The sequence below is a fragment of the Carassius carassius genome, chromosome 44 (assembly GCF_963082965.1).
Source record: "Carassius carassius chromosome 44, fCarCar2.1, whole genome shotgun sequence".
Taxonomy (NCBI): Eukaryota; Metazoa; Chordata; class Actinopteri; order Cypriniformes; family Cyprinidae; genus Carassius; species Carassius carassius.
In genome coordinates, this window is record NC_081798.1 from 12,716,332 (window position 1) to 12,736,671 (window position 20,340).

General features: G+C 36.6%; 2 protein-coding genes and 1 long non-coding RNA gene across 3 annotated transcripts; 1 reads left to right on the plus strand and 2 right to left on the minus strand.

The window, feature by feature from the left end:
- Nucleotides 1–1,823: 1,823 nt before the first annotated feature.
- LOC132126527 (immediate early response gene 2 protein-like) lies at nucleotides 1,824–2,995 on the minus strand. The gene has a single exon (XM_059537805.1). The coding sequence runs from the start codon at nucleotides 2,886–2,888 to the stop codon at nucleotides 2,376–2,378; it is 513 nt and encodes a 170-aa protein (XP_059393788.1). The 5' UTR covers nucleotides 2,889–2,995; the 3' UTR covers nucleotides 1,824–2,375.
- A 3,902-nt stretch (nucleotides 2,996–6,897) lies between these two features.
- LOC132126072 (syntaxin-10-like) lies at nucleotides 6,898–13,464 on the plus strand. The gene is made up of 8 exons (XM_059537083.1): nucleotides 6,898–7,049; nucleotides 7,572–7,741; nucleotides 10,116–10,210; nucleotides 10,302–10,364; nucleotides 10,460–10,561; nucleotides 10,751–10,857; nucleotides 12,003–12,097; nucleotides 12,927–13,464. The coding sequence occupies exons 1-8, from the start codon at nucleotides 7,015–7,017 to the stop codon at nucleotides 13,001–13,003; spliced, it is 744 nt and encodes a 247-aa protein (XP_059393066.1). The 5' UTR covers nucleotides 6,898–7,014; the 3' UTR covers nucleotides 13,004–13,464.
- A 1,716-nt stretch (nucleotides 13,465–15,180) lies between these two features.
- LOC132126588 (uncharacterized) lies at nucleotides 15,181–18,962 on the minus strand. The gene is made up of 2 exons (XR_009427415.1): nucleotides 17,980–18,962; nucleotides 15,181–17,829 (listed from the first exon to the last, which is right to left on the minus strand). It is a non-coding gene; the product is annotated as an uncharacterized LOC132126588 (long non-coding RNA).
- Nucleotides 18,963–20,340: the final 1,378 nt, after the last annotated feature.

Consider the following 20,340-nt stretch of genomic DNA (forward strand, 5'->3'; position numbering starts at 1 on the left):
GGAAGTGCTGATAACCCCGGCCAATGATTAAGGATCTGGCCTGTTAACTCAGTGGCTCCATGATAAATCCCAAGTATGAGTGACCCAGGAAACAATTCATTATTAACTGTGCATCTTAACACCCTCACAGAACATGTAAAGAAGTCTAACAATATATTTTACACTTACTTATCTTACTGATCACTTACTTATCTAAATAAACAAATTCCTGATTAATTTTTTATTAACAATAAACATAAAATAAAGATGAAAATATTTCAAGTAAAAAATTATTCAAATGTAATTATAATTCATAGAAAGAGATAAATATTTACAGACAGACAGAAATTCTTTTGATTATATTAATATTGTCACTCATTATCTAGCATTATATTACATTATATATTCTGTAGGATACATAATATAATTAGTCTGGTAAAAAAAAAATTATTTATATTATTTTGGTAGTAATAATGGTTAATCATGACGACACTGTTTTATGATTTTAATTATAAAATCATATATAATATATAATTTCCCCCTTCCTGTCTGTTTAGTTACAGTGGTGGTGAAAGAGTCACATTAAGACCACCCTGGAGGAAACCGGTATTGTAACAGAAACCGGCTTGAGGTTTACACTCATGGTCACACACCCACAACAAACAGATTAGGTTTCACACAATCTGTATTCAACTGGTTTTCAGTGACTACTATTAAAATGAGTTTCAGTGATTAATCATCCTGTAATTATCTCCCTGCAGTTTCCCAGCTGAGGATTCACCCAATCAAACTGATCTCCACCTAAAAACTTCAAATCCTGTCAGCTCAGCAGACTCCTGGTGCCAAAACCTGCTACCTGAAATATCTTGCACACCTATGCTGTGCAGATCCACCCCCACAACCCAACATTTACAATCAGAGCAATGAATCATGCTAACTCATGCCGGTCATTTATGAAGCCTGTTTCACATGCTTTTGGGTCAGTCTAAATCTTTGATAACATTTACTTGCTTAAAAAAAATTCTAACATGCTTTTTTAGGCCCTGCAAAACCACCAGAGCCTGAAACACAATAATATACTATTTAAAGAAGTGATTAAAATTCATGCTCTGAGGCCTGTGGACTTTCACATTAATTATTTCTCATTGAGCTCTACTGATGTTAGTCTTGAATGGTGTAATGCTGGGACTTTAAGCTTAACAATTACATAGTCTGATGCTGGCTAGTAGCCTAAATGTGTGTGTATGTTCATGGGAAAACTAAATTGCATGACTCATGAACATGTTCAGACAAATCTTGCTGACTAATGAAGGGAAATTACACTTGACCCTATGTGTTTCCAGCTGATGCCTTTTTCATCACCTACACAGGAATAACAGATAATGAGCTGTATGTTATAGCAAAAGATTGGGTTTAGGATCAGCATGAGATAGGCCTAAGTATTACGGATGATGATTAAGTTATAGTCACATATCACAAACATGATCTGACTGAAACCCTGTTGCTTAATCTTGAGTTCCTTAGAAATTTTATGGAAACTGTATTTTAAAACTGAATTAGATGACTTAATAGCCTAAATAATAAATTTCATTATAAAAATTTATTTAAAAAAATCTTGAAATCATGGGAAAATATTTAGGCTACTTATATTTACTGAATATTTCTGGTTAGCCTAAATCTTGTTGACCAGAAATTGTTCATTATAAGAGTGTTTAATCAAGGAAATTCGCTGGTTAAAATGTGGAAACAACTTCAATAGATTTTTCCCTCACAAAGATTATTCCAAACTCTAGTCATGCAGAGTTTGAAACGTTTTGTTTTTAAATGAAAAATTTACAACAGGATGCTTTTTAAACATTTGCATGTTTATTGCAACCAATGAACACTGAAATCAGCTTCACATGATATCAGTCCATCAAGTCCTTCTTAAATCAATATTATCAATACATAATCAATGGTGCAATTGATCAGTGCAAGAGTGACATTTAACATGTCATTTTGGCAAAGACATTTTCAAGTATCACAGCAGTGTTTTGTCTCATACGCTATCAGCGTTGTTCTTGTTCGAGGTTGTAAAGTTCGTAGACTTGGATAGAAGACATCAGAGTCTCTCTTCCCAGTTCAAGCAGTTCAAACGTGTGTCAACAGAGTCATCTGACTCCTCTCACTGAACAATAAAGCAGCTCTGGTGATTCCATTGCGCTTGGGATCACAGTATCCACCACCTGTCCCTGTATTCCTGCTGATCCTGGCCTTTCTTGGAGCTCGTATGGCGAGCTGAGCCGGCCGCACAGGTGTCGGGCTGCAGAACCGGTCCGTTTCGAACCGAACCAGTTTGTCCAGGAAATTCCCATCGAGGGAAATCGATTCTCGGAAAGATCCAAAGGGCGTCTTGCTCAACACGCCACGATGGCTCGATTTGATGGGAAGGAAGTCAGAGTTTCAGTCTGCCGACAGCTGTTTCCATTATTAGTCCTCAGAACCTCGCCCTGGAGATGTTTCTTCTCCTCATCAGTTTCCATTTTTGCCTTCTTCAGAGGCAGAAAGTCAGCCTCGAGCGCCGTCTTGCCGCGGCGCTTCCTGGAGTGCTGTTCAGAAGCGCATCGGTTCTCTTTGTCCTCTTGTAGAGTCTCTTTAGGTTTCACTGCGACCTCCTTCGGAGTCAAAGTCTGAGGAGATTCTTTACTAATCTCCATGGGTTCCTCTGGAGCCGCGTCGGGGGCGCACGGAACGACCTGCTCCTCCTCCGCGTCTCTGAGCAGCTGCGCGGTGTGGTAGATGTCCCGCGCGGCTCTCACGGTCATGGAGAGCAGGAGACTCCGGTGAAGCCTCAGTCCCCCGCGCTGGGTCCTTAATGAATACAGTTTACTAATAGAGAGAGCCATGATTCTCTTGGCCTCGACGTCCATTGTGTTTACAGTGTATCGGAATCTTTCAGTTCTAGACCTGTTGTCTAATTTTTAAAACCTCGGCGCTTTGAGGTCTTCACAGTGGATTGCAGAACTAAACGTTTTCTTCTCTCAGGGAGGTGTTTTATCTGCGCTTTGGTGACGTAAAGAGTTTCCATTCCCCTGGGTGTTATAAACTCCCCTCCCTTGTCAACATACGTCATATTGGCACAAGCGCTGAAGTATCAAGTCAACATATGCTCTGTGTTGCCATGTCCACTTATTATACGCTTCTCCCGACTTGTTTTGTTTAGCATAGAATAAGAAAATACATGCATTAAATTAGGTGTTATTTAAATATTATTTATGTAGTACTGTAGTTGTTCTTTTTATTGTGATATTTATATATGACATATATATATATATATATGTGTGTGTGTGTGTGTGTGTGTGTGTGTGTGTGTGTGTGTGATTTATTGCCAGGTGTGGGATTCATCTTTGTGTTAAGAGCTTCCAGTACAGAAAACATAGTGCAGGCATACATATAATTAAGGTTTCGTTTTAGTATACATGCACTTTCATTCAAATGAAAAAAGCAACAATAAAAAGGAACTAATTAACCAAATAAATAAATAAATGCCAGGGGGTAATAATATAAGATACGAATAAGGGTACAACTGGGCATAGACATAACTTCAAACATAATTTCAAAAAAATAAATTGTATTTAAAGCATTTATAGCTTTCTTATTTAAAGAGTCTCTATTTTCTGTAGGCTATAGCCTTAGTTCAGTCAACAAATTTGCATTCATTAATGTGAAATTTGGCCAAAATAAGTTAGGTTAATTAAACAAAAAGTATTTTTCATCTTATTCTTATAATCATTGAAAGTAAAAGCACAATAAAGAGCTTGTTAAAGATATGCTCATATTATTATAATAATAAATAAATAATAATAATAATAAAACGCATTCTTTAACGAAATCTGGCAACTCTGGCCTTAATGGCAGTGCTCTGCGAAAGCGTCATGACAGACATCACAGGCATTGTTATAATAGCACTGTATCAAATTCCCGGCAGTAGTAAAACGTTTCATGACATCAGATGATCTGTGTTTGTCTGTTTTTTTAGCTCATATAATTACACTAATGACCTGAAAGAAATACATAAAATATTCACTGAGTGAGGCATAGAGTGTATAGAAAATAATAACCAACTTCATCATTTCACAGATTAGCTGTGTTGTTTTTTATTCTGTTTATATTTTTATTCACGTTTTATTATGCTTTTCTCTTTAAATCGAACATACCCAACAAACTGAAAAACATTTCTGTTGAAAAGTGTATCGATATGCCCCGAGTGTTTACAGTTCTTTGGAAGCGTTAGACATCTTTTTTTTCTTTTTATTTTTTTTCCTCTGTTTGCTCGACGTCACGTTAAATCGCCATATTTGGGACATCCGTCGATTCTCCGGGGAGCGCGCAGTGGAAAAGCCGTGACGTGCTCTCCACTGCTCTTCTTCCGCAGCCTCAGCGGAGCCAGTGATGCACCGCGGACCATATTTGGACTTGTCACCGATCCAACAGCCCCTCCCCTTCTGCACACATGAACGTAACTAGGAAGCAAAGCGATTAAGGTCAGATGGCAGCTGTCACTCACAGCAAATGCACGTTCTTTTTATAGAAATGGCTACCTGGCTTTGTCCAGATTCAGAAATTTTGTTAATGTGCACCAGGGGTTTTTATAAGAAAAAATATAAAATTATTATATTGTCTGTCTTATTTGTTGTGTAGCCTACATACAGCATGTAGCCTAAAAGCACATCTCTTATTTGAACCTCTAACTCTAGCACTCTCTACTCGAATTATTTTTTATTTAATGTTTTTTTTTATAAATAAACAAAACTTTGACCTTTTATACTTGCTCTCTATTCATTCACTTACTGCTTGTTTTCTATATAAAAAAATTAACACTAGTTCATTCTTTAACATTCTTTATATTCTATTTTGTTTTATTATTTATTATTATAGAATTAACAAAAAGCGGAAAATGCCTCTAACATTAGCTTGCTCTATTCTTTTTCTATTCTTTTTTCTTTTTATTTATTATATAATAAAAAACAAAATCCCTTGCTACATGTACCGCCTTAAGCTGACTGAGACTTGTTATAGCACTTGCATATTATTGCTCTTTTGTTGATTTTGATTGCTTCCATTGTCCTTGTTTGTAAGTTGCTATAAATATAAATATGCTATTTGTCTAGCTGCAGCCTATATAAACACAAATTCCTTTAAATTCCTTGTTTAAGCATACTTGGAAATAAATCTCATTCTTATTATTTGGATTTATTGCTCAGGGTGATAGTAGTCTTGTTTGTGAATGTGTGTTCCTAGAGAGAAACAGATGATTTAATTAAAACACTACAGCATTACATTTGCCTCCAAATGTGTTTTGAAAATAGAGTGACTCAGCAGACGGACCTTAAAGCCACTGCTTTAAAAATAGCTCCCTCATTACTGTTCTCTGACGAACTGCATTCGATGGGATCAGGCCTCCAGTAAGATCCACCCTTCATTTCCATAAGCATTCTTTGCAGCTGTGATCACAAGCACACATTGGTTTCACTATATTAAAGAGGACACCTCACAGACCCAGTGGATTTCATTCACACATAATGATATTTGCTTAACCCTAACACTCAAATAAACCTGTTGACATTATTATATTTAAGGCTAAAAACAACATAAAAAAAACATGTTTTTTATGATTCTTTCAAATAGTCAGCCCTATTTCAAATGTTCTCTCAAATCACTTTTCGTTTGTGAGGACACAAATGAGGCCTTGACAACTTTAAGCCAGCCTTTTAACTGGAGGTGGAGAGTGTGTGAACAGGAAACAGACAGTGTAGTGAGGGAGGAAGGCAGGAGACGGGAAGGAAGCGGTGACTGTGTGAGCTGGGGGAGGAAGTGAAGGAGAACAGTGTTACTAAACACTAGGGGGATAATAGGAAGGGGAGGCGAACAGGCCACAGGGATTTAAGCCTCTAGATGGCATGAAAAGACATTGGAATCCTTTAAGCGGTTTTACACACCTATCGCAAAACTACATGTCACACACCAACTTGTCTTTAGCTTGGCATGTTTAAAGCCTTGAGCGCCAAGCAAATCTAGGTCAGTTACCTAACCGAATTAATTATGAATCAGGTCAGGACTGCGGCAAAGGTGCGCTAACAGCCCTTTTATGGAAATGAGTGACAAACAAGGCTAAAAATATGACATTTCTACTTATCCAGAGATTTACTGATTAGGTAATGCGTCGTGAAACGTATCCAAGTATGAACCGTTTTGTCTTCTCAACAAACATATTAAAGACTTCACATTATTTTTCTACAAAAGTAGAGTTTATTATTTACACATTGTTATTGTAAGTTGCATTCATTTTATGTACAAGGCAAGAAATGTGTGTTGGTACTCATGCATGCATTAAGGTGATTTATGTTTTTAAGGTTTAGAGATAAATATTTTCTGTAACAATAGCAAAGGGACCGTTAGACATAAAGCCCATAGTTTGAACACAAATGCAAAAATTCAACACACACACACACACACACACACACACACACACACACACACACATATATATATATATATATATATACAGTATAATGAGTAAACTGTGAAACCCCTTCTACTTGATGGGAATGAAAGTTATTATTATATATTACCTTTTTGCTCAGTCACAGAGCTTCACACTCAGTGTCTGCTTTAGTATAAAAGCTCACGAGATATAACACATAATTATGTGCTCGTGAATTACTGACCATGAATGCAATTCATGCTTATTTAACAAATTACTAATAAAAAGGCAACTAGGTTGTTTAAAAAGACCATTTTACAAACACGTTTAAATTAACTTAGGCTACTATAGCAACAATTATTCATTCCATTATCCATCATTATATATACATATATATAATAAGTATCTGATATAGTTGTAGAACATGTTTTATGTCTCAACTGTCAATGATTAAATTATTCTATTCGTTGGAACCAGAGCTGCTTTTATTTTGAAAAGTAGTCCGTGCGTCATGATTTACACGAGCCGTCTTGCCGGTGACTTCACATAGCTCCTGAACTAAAAGGGCTAATATGTCGATGGAGGATCCTTTTTTCGTGGTTAAAGGGTAAGAAAAGTTAACTTACTCTTCCCTGTCTTAATGTCTGTCTTCCATCTTTGTCTAAACGACACGGATTTGATATTGACAGGCTAAGTTAAAGGTAAGTGAAGCATCTTCATCACTGTGTAGCACCAGTTAATGTCACATTATTTGAGTTTCCATGCGACTTTACTAATTAACAGCCTTCGTGTAATAATAAGCTGTGGTATGACGGTGTTTCTAGTTACGTTTTAGAAGTTTGGAAGGTTAAATTAAGTCTAAAAAACAGACTTTTTTGTCACTTGTGTTGACAGGCGTGTAAACACTGGTCTCTGCCATTCATTTGATGTACAGTTACAGTTAGAAACCACACATAAATCAAATGTATTCGTCGTATTAAAACATGTTTGATAAATTGAGACCCCCCCCCCCCCCCCCATCATGACAGTAACCACCCCTGGCACAGTCCATTTGTTGTTTAATCTAGATGATAAACTTTCATTCCCATCAAGGAGAAGGGGTTTCACAGTTTACTCATGTTTTTGACAGGGAGGTGCAGAAGGCCCTGTCCAAGGCACAGGGGCTGTTCGAGCGCTGGGAGGACCTGCTTCAGGAGGAGACCCCCGTCAGCCGCGATGAGCTGGACTGGAGCACCAATGAACTCCGAAACTGCCTGAGGGCCATCGACTGGGACCTAGAGGACCTGCACGAAACCATCAGTATCCTGCCGTAAACCAAAGGCCTATGATGCCTTCAAACATCTTTAATATAATTTTACACAAACACTTACAAAAACTGATAGGTATGTAAAATCAAAAGGGAGATGGAGGTGCCAAAAGACTGTTTGGTCTAAATAAAGGGAAATGAAATGATGTAAACTAACATCAAAACTTTAGAGTTTTTTATTATTGTCTTTGAAAGAAGTATGTTATGCTCACCAAGGCTGCTGGTTAAAAATACAATAAAAATAGTAATATTGTGAAATATTATTACATGTTAAAATAGTAGTTTTCTATTTGATTATATTTTCAAATTAAGTTCATGATAAAGCTGTTTTTCAGCAGTCATTAGTCTTCAGTGTCGCATGATCCTTTTAGAAATCAATTCTAATGTGTTGATTTAATGCTTAAGAAGCATTTCTTATTATTATAAATGTTGACAGCTAAAAATGTAAACAGCTAAATATTTTTGTGGATTGTTTTTTTTTTTTTCAGGATACTTTGAATAAGGCAAGGCAAGTTTATTTATATAGCACATTTCGTACACACTCGTAATTTTTAAGTGCTTTACAGTTGTGGCCAAACGTTTTGAGAATTACATAAATATTGTAAATTGGAAAAGTTGCTGCTTAAGTTTTTATAATAGCAATTTGCATATACTCCAGAATGTTATGAAGAGTGATCAGATGAATTGCATAGTCCTTCTTTGCCATGAAAATTAACTTAATCCCAAAAAAAACCTTTCCACTGCATTTCATTGCTGTCATTAAAGGACCTGCTGAGATCATTTCAGTAATCGTCTTGTTAACTCGAGAGAATGTTGACGAGCACAAGGCTGGAGATCATTATGTCAGGCTGATTGGGTTAGAATGGCAGACTTGACATGTTAAAATGAGGGTGATGCTTGAAATCATTGTTCTTCCATTGTTAACCATGGTGACCTGCAAAGAAACGCGTGCAGTCATCATTGCGTTGCATAAAAATAGCTTCAAGGGCAAGGATATTGTGGCTACTAAAATTGCACCTAAATCAACAATTTATAGGATCATCAAGAACTTCAAGGAAAGAGGTTCAATTCTTGTAAAGAAGGCTTCAGGGCATCCAAGAAAGTCCAGCAAGCGCCAGGATCGTCTCCTAAAGAGGATTCAGCTGCGGGATCGGAGTGCCACCAGTGCAGAGCTTGCTCAGGAATGGCAGCAGGCAGGTGTGAGCGCATCTGCACGCACAGTGAGGCCAAGACTTTTGGAAGATGGCCTGGTGTCAAGAAGGGCAGCAAAGAAGCCACTTCTCTCCAAAAAAAACATCAGGGACAGATTGATCTTCTGCAGAAAGTATAGTGAATGGACTGCCGAGGACTGGGGCAAAGTCATATTCTCCAATGAAGCCCCTTTCCGATTGTTTGGGGCATCTGGAAAAAGGCTTGTCCGGAGAAGAAAAGGTGAGCGCTACCATCAGTCCTGTGTCATGCCAACAGTAAAGCATCCTGACACCATTCATGTGTGGGGTTGCTTATCATCCAAGGGAGGGGGCTCAAATTCTGCCCAAAAACACAGCCATGAATAAAGCAATGGTACCAAAACACCCTCCAACAGCAACTTCTTCCAACAATCCAACAACAGTTTGGTGAAGAACAATGCATTTTCCAGCACGATGGAGCACCGTGCCATAAGGCAAAAGTGATAACTAAGTGGCTCGGGGACCAGAATGTTGAAATTTTGGGTCCATGGTCTGGAAACTCCCCAGATCTTAATCCCATTGAGAACTTGTGGTCAATCCTCAAGAGGCGGGTGGACAAACAAAAACCCACTAATTCTGACAAACTCCAAGAAGTGATTATGAAAGAATGGGTTGCTATCAGTCAGGATTTGGCCCAGAAGTTGATTGAGAGCAAGCCCAGTCGAATTGCAGAGGTCCTGAAAAAGAAGGGCCAACACTGCAAATACTGACTCTTTGCATAAATGTCATGTAATTGTCAATGAAACGTATGAAGTGCATGTAATTATATTTCAGTACATCACAGAAACAACTGAAACAAAGATCTAAAAGCAGTTTAGCAGCAAACGTTTTGAAAACTAATATTTATGTAATTCTCAAACTTTTGGCCACGACTGTACATAAAAGAAAGTAAAATAATCATGAAGAAAAAAATTATAAAAATAAAACAAGCAATTTAACAACTTTGAAAATGATAAAAAAATTACTTATTTATATAGATAAGATTCAAAAGAGCAGCATTGATTTAAAATAGAAACTTTTGTTACATAATAAATGCACCTTTAATGCATCTTTGTTGTAATAAAAAAAAAAAAAAAAAAAAAAACCTTTTGACTGGTAATGTATATGCTGATCTCCTTATAGTCCTTGACTGTATCAGGTATTGTGGAGGCAAACCCTGGAAAGTTCCGTTTAGGAGAACATGAACTCCAGGAAAGGCGGGAATTTGTGGAACGAACTCGTAAATCCGTGCAGGTATTGATCCCTGTCCCAGTTTCTATTATGTTTTTCATTTTACGTTGGAATTCCAGTATTTTCATATGCATGAATGTATGTCTGTATGTAGCTGATGAAGGAGCAGCTCTCTAGTCCCTCAGCTGTGGCTCAAGCAGAGAAGAAAAACAAACAGGTTAGTGATTCGTTCACTATTAAACTGAAATGTATGAATCCATATGGTCACGTGTGGTGTGCTAGTGTCATCAGCACCGTGCCACTGTCTATCAGGCTCTGCTGGGGGCCACGGCAAAGGATCGGTTCACCGGTCTGGAGCCTCACCTGGTGTCTGCAAACTCCAGATACATTCAGGAGCAACAGGAACAGCAGCAGGTAAAAGACAGGAGGTCTTTTTCTCATTTAATATTGTTCTCATCCAGCATTATTTGCCAGTATTCCAATTTATAAGCTTTACAGAAAACAAGGAAGTGTGACTTTATGTGCAAAGCAGTTCACATGCTTAATACAACAGTTTTGAATCTACAGTCTTCTTTATTTGATGTCATGTTTTTTTGCGTGCAGCTGATCATGCAGGACCAGGATGAGCATCTGGAACTGGTCTCAGGCAGTATCCGTGTCCTGAAGGACATGTCCGGCAGGATTGGAGACGAGCTGGATGAGCAGGCAGTGTAAGCAAAAAAAAAAACCCACATTTTTAAAAACACATTTTTGTATTATTTTGTAAACACTAGGGGCCTGTTCTTCATACGTCGCTAACTCAGTTAGCTGGATTTGATGGTTGATGATTTGGCTTTATCTTGGATTGGTTGGTTCTTCAACGCTCATCCAAGAGTTGCTGTCATAGCAACAGGATTAGATTGTGTTTTAAGTGGAATTGATACCTAAAATCTGTCCCAGTCACTGCTACTTTATTACAAGAGTACCCTACTGATCCAGGGACAATAATTTAAAATAATCATTAAAAAATGTATTTGAAAATAATATAATGTTTGTAATATAACATAATTGCTGTTAACAATGTTCATCGTCTGGTTGACTACGTCTTGTATTAATTTTTCAGAAAATTCCTGTCATATGCACATTAACTGACAGTCACCACTTATAAGCTACTACTAAATATTGTAGAAACGTAATTTTCTGTAAAGTTTCTTTGTAATGATTTGTAGTTTTACTCTTTGAAAGATTTATTTGTGATAAAATAATTACTTTAGAATTGTATTGGAGTCTTACACACATGCTGTACAGTTTTGTGCATTTATTTGAGGGTTGACAGATATTATTATGGCTTGATGGAGCGCAGGGGATGCAGATAGATCTTGACCCTTAAGAAACTTAAATTAATACTGTCATGTAACAAATCTGCTTCAAAGATAAAATTAAATGAATTTCTAATTACAACATTGAAATAAAATGTAAAACCTGTTCAAATACTCATGCAAATGTTTTTTTTTTTTTTTATAAAATAAAATCAGTGCACATTTATCCGTTATACCATTTGTATAGTTTTTTTTTTTACATTTTTTTGTCAGGTGTCTTTTTTTAATTATATGATGTCATTATGTTGCTGCATTGCTGATCGTGCTTTCGAGTATCGATATGTCTAACCTTTTTGGGGAACACGAGAATGCGCAGTAATCTTAGACAACTCAATCCAGATATTTTAATCAAATCAGCAAAATCATTGAAGATCCCTTATCATGATTAGAAGATCTGGCATCTTTCAGATCATCTCAGATTTGTTAAGTGAGGTACAAAGAACGGAACCCAGGATTTGTTTTATACTCAATGTTAATATGTGTGCTTTTTGTCCCAGTATGCTTGGCGAGTTTCATGAGGAGATGGACCAGACCGGTTCCAGAATGGACTCAGTATTGAAGAAAATGGAGAAGGTTTCACACATGACCAGCAGTGAGTGCTTTTACTCCTTATTGTATGTTCCTATAATAGTTTTCACATTTTCTGAATAATAATGATCATCAAATTTGGGTGTTTGTGTGTGTGTGTGTGTGTGTTTTATATATGCATAAAAAAAAAACAGTGCACACACATATACATAAACTTTTATCATTACCATCAGTGGCAAATAAAACGATTTTACAGTCCTATGCTCGAAGCATTTCTCATTATTATCAATGTTGAAAACATTTACACTGCTTAATATTTTGGTGGAGAATGTTTATTTGAAATGTATTGTTTTTTTAATGATGTAAAAGTATCTACTATCACTATTGATCACTATTGTCTTTGCTGAATGAAAGTATAATAAAAAAAAAATTAAATAAGTGCTGTCAAATGATTGTTTACCTAATATATGTATACTGTGTATATTTATTAAGTATATAAATACACACACATACAGTATATATTTTGAAAATATTTACATGTGTATACATTTTTATATTTATATATTTGATATTACCGTATGTATAAATATTTAATATATAATAATGTTTCCTAAATGTATACATTCATGTGTTTGTATAAAAAAAATATATACACAGTATACACACATATATTATGTCAACAAACTTATTTTGGATCGCGATTAATCATTTGACAGCACAAATAAAAATCTAAAAAAATAACTTGTTCTTGTAGTGCATCCCTTTATAAAACTGATACATTCATTTCTCAAACAGATACATATTTGTTTTTTTTACCTATCTTAATTTTGCAAGATTTAAGAGCATTAGAGTTTGTGATATTTTGTCTTGACGTGTGTGTTGTTGTGTTGCAGGTCGGAGACAGTGGTGCGCTATTGGAGTTCTTGTAATCATCCTGATCGTGGTGCTCATTCTGTTATGCGCTCTTTAAACCAGACTCTTCTTCAGTTTGGCCCTCCATCATGCCAAAAGCTTACAGAGGAAGTCAGAATTTCACCACAATTCTTCCACCTCCGCTTCCTTTATCTTTGTGAAAAAAAGAGTTCAGTTATTGTTTAGTCTTTTTACCCGTCTTTTGCCCTCATCTAACCCATATGTCTTCTGACTCTCAGCATTTCACTCTCTCTCACTGCTTTTAGATTGAACTCTTTGTCCAATGGTCTATTCCAGAATTTCACTGCTGCTGAGATGGTTAACAGTTATTGCATTTCTTATGTTTTATTGTGGTACAAGTGTGGAATGAGGAATTTGATATTGCCTTATTATATTTTTATATGTGTAATTATTAAGCCATATAGGAATTGTGTACATTATAAATGCCCCTGAAAGATGCTGACAATACATGTGCTGATGGTTCACCAAGCGCAATGAATAAAGCAGGCTCATAGTGCCCCCCAGATCTGTAACTGGCAGTACCACCATCAAACAACCTCTGATGATGTGTAAAGTAAATCTAAAGTAAGTTATAGCAAGAAAATGTAAATTATGTTTTTAAAGCAAAGTCACACCTTGAGTGTAACATTGGTGCATTTTACACCATTTGCTCTTCCTTTATGGATAAATCTAACGTTTTATTGCATCATTTGGGTGAGCTTATGGATGATTGCTTGCAGAAAAAAATCATCTGCACTTTTCATGAATCTTCATGGATGTGCTGTGTGTACAGTAAGTACTTGGGTTTAACATGATTTTATGCATTATTGCTGTATATTGAAGTACTACTGTGGAGATGTGTGTAGAGTCATCTGACATATAGACAGTTGAAGGTGTGGGTTATGCCTTCACTGCATGCCACAGTGATATTTCATACCCATTACTCCAATACATATATATTCGTCATTTTAATAAGTATTTTTTTAATGGAATCTGCACTTTTTAATTGCAGTCCAAATCAGGAAGATTCATGTTCTGAAAGTCAGCTAATAACTGAGCTGGTTAGACCACAGAGTTAGGATGGTTTACTTGATATTTCTATTCCTGAACTTGAGCTCAGATCTAATATTGTGCCCTTCTGTGGGTGTGCTAATGAACATTTTGTACTCAAATCCTCCGTGCCAATGAGTTGCTTCCAGTGTGCCCTCTGATCTGGCTGTAACACTACATGCCTCTGGGTGAATGTATTATGTTCAATATCAATGTGTCCCTCTTTCAAGCTTCAACTGAATGTGACATACTTCAGTATTGCTTTGTCTATTATAATTTTGTAATATGATATAAATAAACCCATAAGTAGCTGAAAGTCAGATTCAACGGCAAGCAAAAGATTTTTGAAAAATGCAAGCCTTAAAAAAAAAAAAAAAAATGCCAATACTCACTGTTGCTCAAAATGTGGAACAATGTACTAAAAGATAATACCTCTTATATGCCCATTTAGGGAAATTTGGTACGTATTTTATTTTACTTGCAAAGTGACGTCTTTCAATGCTGCCTACATAAATGATTGTTTCTAAAATCTAATGCCCTTGTCACTTGTTTTTGTAAGCATTTGTATTATAAAAAACGTTTGCCTTTATTTTGGCATCTGATTAAAGTATGTGCCTTTGACTTGGTTTCGGTTTTCATTTATCACGTTATTTTCAAATGATATGCAACATATTATGGAATAACTTCATGGCAGCTCTCAGATAAAAATACTTCTGTGACATAATTTTTTCGCAGTACATATGTACAGTACAATTGACATATGAAATATAAGATACAACCTGTAAAGCTCAGTTTAAATGACTGAATCAGGCATTAATGGAATAGTTTGAAATGAAAATTAGCTGTAAATGTACTCGCTCTCAGCCCAGCCAAGATGAGTTTGTTTAGAAATGTAGCATTACGTCACTTGCTCACCAATGGATCCTCTGCACTGAATGGGTGCCGTCAGAATAAGAATCCAAACAGCTGATAAAAACATCCACTCCACATGTCTTGTCAAGCTTGAAAAGCTGTGGATTATTTTCATGTGTTTAGCAGTTGCTCATTCTGACGGCACCCATTCACTGCATAGGGTCCATTGGTGAGCAAGCAATGTAATGTTATTTCTACAAATCTGGAAATCTTTGATGTCCTAAAGGCGAGTAATTTTTATTATTATTTTAAAACAAAAGCGAACCACAATGATTTCTTTGTTACAAAGCTTTTTATTAAGATGTATTTTCATAATTTCTTCTCTTTTTCTTTTTTTTTTTACAGTAGTTAATGTGCAATTTTCTTTCTCGTTGGGTCACAGTAAAGGAATTCACAAAGTTATTGGCACTTGGAACACAGAGGAAACACTGGCATGTACTCGGGGTGGGGTGGAGGGTACAGAGGGGTTTTGACATCAGTAGACACTACTGCATTTGTTTCCGAAAAGCGGTTTCTGGGGAATAACATCTCATGCTGTGAGTGCACAACTAACAATCAAACTTCATTAGTGTTTCTATGCATAATGTACAGTATATATATATATTTGTATTTATATATGTATATTCATACATCTATACTGAAAAAAAAAAATAGCTGCAGGATCCCTGTGGGCACACCAGAGACATTCTCTCCGGAGCCATGCTGATGGAGCTCCCCGGCCCCTGGTGAGGTATGAATCTACAACATCCCATATTCAAAGTTGCCTCCATTTACATCTATTTCCCATAACACCATGTTCAAACAAATCTCCTGCATCACATGATCTTTATCAGGGCACAGGGGCCAGGGAGGTATGGCTGAAGGTGTCAGGAGGTAGATCCACACACCTGCTTGTGTGTGCGCACATGCATTGGTCTCTGGTAGGCAGGGATGTACAAAGAGCAATATATGTTTTGAAATCTGTTAGAAGTCTTTGAGGTTGCCGGCGGAGCAGCGCAGAAGCGCACAGATAGGTCAAGTACATGGAGCGGCGGGCCGCAGAGGAGAGAAAGAGAGAAAGAGGAGTGGGTTCATACGGAGGAGAGAACGCTGGAAAGATGTTATAAGATTAACAGGCTGATAGACATCTTATTAAAAGCATTAAATGTACAAGACATCAGTTCAGGAGAGGTATGTCTTCATCCGAGGCTTTTTTGATTGCATCTGTCATTGTTTTTCCTGTGTTTGCACCCCTTCTGTCTCTCTTGAACTGTGAGGTGGAGTGAGCTTGGATATTTCCAGCTTAAGTCGTTCAAACAGAACGCGTTCTTGCACATAAGAATGTAGTGCTGAGAAATGAGAAAGAACAGAGCATCGAAATGTGCTTTTTAAGGTAAAACACTCAAACTAGTAGAACTATTTGCATCGAATTTAAATTCCGATGCATATATTGAAGGCCAGTTTCTTTAATATGTCACCACAAATCTAACAAATTTTGAACCTGGAAATTAGTGCAAATTTAATTACATTATGCCTTGTAATTACATGTATAGCTTATTCACTAGTGGTGTCTTGCCTTAAAAGTTGAACTTGCCTTAATAGTCAAACGACTTCTTTTTTGTTAACACGGCTTGGATGCACAAGATGCTGAAAAAGCAGCAAGATGCATCACAGTGCTCAAAGACATCTGCCTAGTGCATGTTTACATAGGACAAAGTTAAAAAGCAGCACAGTTAAATGCGAAAAAAAAAGAGGAGCTCTATGTGAACCAGCCCTAAGACTTGAATTTAAAAAAACTAACATAAAAAGAATTATAATAAAAATAGAATAGAGGGAGCCCAAGGTGCTAAGAAAGGGGTATTCAGCTTATTTTCAGACCAAGCACCCCTTATAGCTAGCTATTCACAAATCCCCATTTTGGTTGTTTGTTAATAAAGTATCAAATGTTTTGATCATCACATTGGTAAACACCAGCAGAGACAATTTACTTTAGTTCTCAATAAACAAAATAACCTTTCCTTATATTTGGCAGTTCAAACACATTTTAAGTTGGCAAGGGGTTCATAAATTAAAGATCATGTCAAATTACAAGAGTTTTCCAAATCTTTACTGCTCCTTAGTGGTCAAGAGAAGTAACTGCATGGCAGTTTCCTTTTCTACCTGCAGCACATGAAGTCCGCCACCAGGTGGCACTCATCAATGTGCAATTCAACATCGAAAGTAATCTACACCAGTAAACTAATTCAGTAAAAAAAAAAAAAAGATTTTTAAGATAGAAAGAAGTTATAATATAGCTTGCAGTGCACATAGACCGCAGCTCCCTACATATATGCTGCTTCAGCCTCATCCACCATTTAAAAATGGACATACCCTCTTAGCTATTTTCAGTGGCCCTTGTCCCTTCCCAGCACTTCAGTCATATGCAAAGCAAAAATGTATAGCGCTTCTCTTGCTCCTAGCTACTGTAAATTTCATGACGTTCCTCTACAAAGCACTTGGCAAATCTACAGTCTATCTATGTTAAAAATTAGTGGCATCTCAATGGCCAAGTGCTATTCTAGATTTGAACAAAAAATCATAGGTATTACTACAAAAAAAAAAAAAACCTAAAGGTTGTCATGCATTTTTTTTCTTTTTTAAGTTTTCATTTTATGTCTCAAAGTGTCCAAAGAATAACCTCATTTGTTCTGTTTGATGTAGATGATTCTTTAGTATAACACTAATAATACTGGAAGTTGAATTGCTAAATAAAAAAGACCATGAACCCAGAGTGTGGGTCAGGGGTTGAAATCCACTGAAGTTCATCGAGTTCAGCGTACATTGTGTACCCAATCTCACCAATGCACCACTGAGCAGAACATATTAAGAAGTCATTCATGGGTTGTAGACATCACAATCCAGCCATCATGAACATGCATGCTGGCTGTTTCCTAAAAAAACCTCCTGGTCCCTCCCTGGGTGTTCAACATGATAGAACAGAAAAAAAAAACTTATCAAACTTATCTTATCAAGCTGTACATCAGAGGATCCAGCTCCATGTACATTCTAACAGGGATGAAGCAATGTTGACCGCTGTTATCTTTCGTCTTCAACTGGAACAGTCCACCACAAAGCCATATTTACTATGCAGTCACCATCAATCACATTCATCTGTTTTAGGACAATGGAGTGCTAAACACACACACACACACACACACACACACACACCCCAACCCTAGTAAAATTGTGCTCATATGTTGGAGTGTTCACTTTACATTTAACAAGTAACCCAAATATGGCCTTAAAGACAATATAAGATGACATTCGCAATACATTTGAATTACACAATGTTTTAGAATATGGTGAATATAATTAAACGCAAATATTAGATATTAATGTTAGAATATATTGACACAATGTTTTGAATATTTAGTGAGAAACAAAAATGTAGGGAATTGAAACTAAATTAAAAGAAGCTGTTGTGAAACAAATTGGATCCAGGCGTGAATGTGATTTTGCAGTTAGCTGCGAAGAGGATGAAAATGACATCCCAGGAACCAATGTTAGCATTAGCATGAACATTAAAAGACTGTTTTCAGAGATGGAGCAAGTTATTACATTCTTTGAAATAACAAGCACTGACAAATAGGTTAAGGTCTGAAATGGCCATACTTCTTCTGAATTGTGACATTAATCGGAGTATAACGGATTACTTGAAAAGAAAAATATAGGGAGGGAAATGGTCATTTTTGCATACAGATTCTTGTTAGTAAAAGATCTATGAAGTTTTCGACTATTGTCTTTATCGCGGTTACATGCTCATGGGATATTGCAGTGCTATGTGGTCATGAAAACATATCGTTTACATATGTTTTAAAGCATTGCGGTTTAAAAACAAGTGATTTTAAGCCATTGAAATGCAATCAGCAGTGAAAGAGAATTCATTTCTCTATGCACACACTGTTTTTGAGCGCTGGCAGATACTGCTCATAGAGCACGGGAGTATTGAACGGAGCTATTTTTGCCACTGTATAGGCCTCGAACAGTTTAATACACAGACTTCTGTGTGTCACAATGCCCATTTATGCAAGTATCCTCTTAAAGAAAGAAAACGCAGTAACACTTTCTATGAAGCTCATATTTCTAATACATTATAAGGGTATTCTTAAGGCATTATAATAAATGCATAATGCATTTTGTTATAATATTTACTTATTTGTAGTTTTTCAATAGAACAGGGGGACCATCAAAATAAAACGTAACCAAACATATAAACATTGCATTTTTTATATAATGCATTATGCATTCATTATAATGCCTTAAGAATATCTTTATAATGTATTATAATATGGGCTTCATAGAAAGGGTTACCAAAAACACATCTGTAACAATATACTGTATCCAGGCAGCTCTTAAAGTGACAGCTGGTGTCTGTCATTCATGTTAATAAAACAACAAAAGAGTGAAAATCTCTTGCTGCTCTTGACTGAATCACTTTTGTAACTTTAATAAGAAGAAATAAATATATACATTTATTATTATTATCATTAAGGCTAGAATTTTTTATTTTTTTTTGTGATATTGACTCTGATGACAAGAATTATGTCATTTCTATGGTATCAAAAATGTTGATCTCATAAACACCTTAAAGCAAAATATTGTGATGTATATCATTACCATGAAATAAAATGACTTAAATCATGAAAAATGTGAAATAATAAGACAATTATGGAAAGTAGGATCCATTTTGATTTCATGTTAACTCTTCAATGAAGAAACAAATCCAAAGAAGGCAAATCAGATGAGATTCAATGTGAGCTGCAGGTTTGTTTAGTCGAAGCGTACCGTTTGATGCCTCCATTTGGGAAATGGCTCACTGCACCAGTTGTGTGTTTAAGTGTGTGTGTGTGTGAGCATCCATCTCATCACCAATACATTCCCTCCCCTCTCTGCTTGCGTCTGCACTGTATGTCTCCTTCTCGGAGTCAGACAAAAACAAACACAGCTCTCTGATCTCTGCATACATACACACATACCAACCAACCACCCACCCACCCACCCATCAACACACACACAATGCACATATTCCAGAATCATCCACCAACACCACCCTCTCTCACACGTGCATTTGGCACAAAAAACCCTTACATTTGAACACGTACATATAAACAAATGCACATGCATAAAAAGCATGCCTCTGGCGCACGCTCTCGCTTTCCTGTCAGCCTCCTCACATGAATGCACAGGCATTAGCACGTGTGTCCCCAAAAATGGAAATGAAAAAAAGAGGCTCAAACACTGAGGAAAAGTAGCAGAGCACACCAGCACGCATGCATGCATACAGGATCATCCAGGCATTCCATGCCCTCCCCTTCCCACAATTTCTTTTACTTCTCTGTCGCAGACTGGCTGTGTAAGACTCCCAGGCACGAACTCCCACTATTTAAGGCAGTGCTGAACAATCCAGTTCAGATT

Excerpts from the sequence above, each read along its gene's own strand:
- LOC132126527 (XM_059537805.1), bottom strand. The coding sequence starts at position 2,888 with ATGGACGTCGAGGCCAAGAGAATCATGGCTCTCTCTATTAGTAAACTG.
- LOC132126072 (XM_059537083.1), top strand. The coding sequence starts at position 7,015 with ATGTCGATGGAGGATCCTTTTTTCGTGGTTAAAGG. Across the intron at positions 10,562-10,750 it reads AGCAACAGGAACAGCAGCAG|CTGATCATGCAGGACCAGGA; the intron begins GTAAAAGACAGG and ends TTTTGCGTGCAG. Across the intron at positions 12,098-12,926 it reads GGTTTCACACATGACCAGCA|GTCGGAGACAGTGGTGCGCT; the intron begins GTGAGTGCTTTT and ends GTTGTGTTGCAG.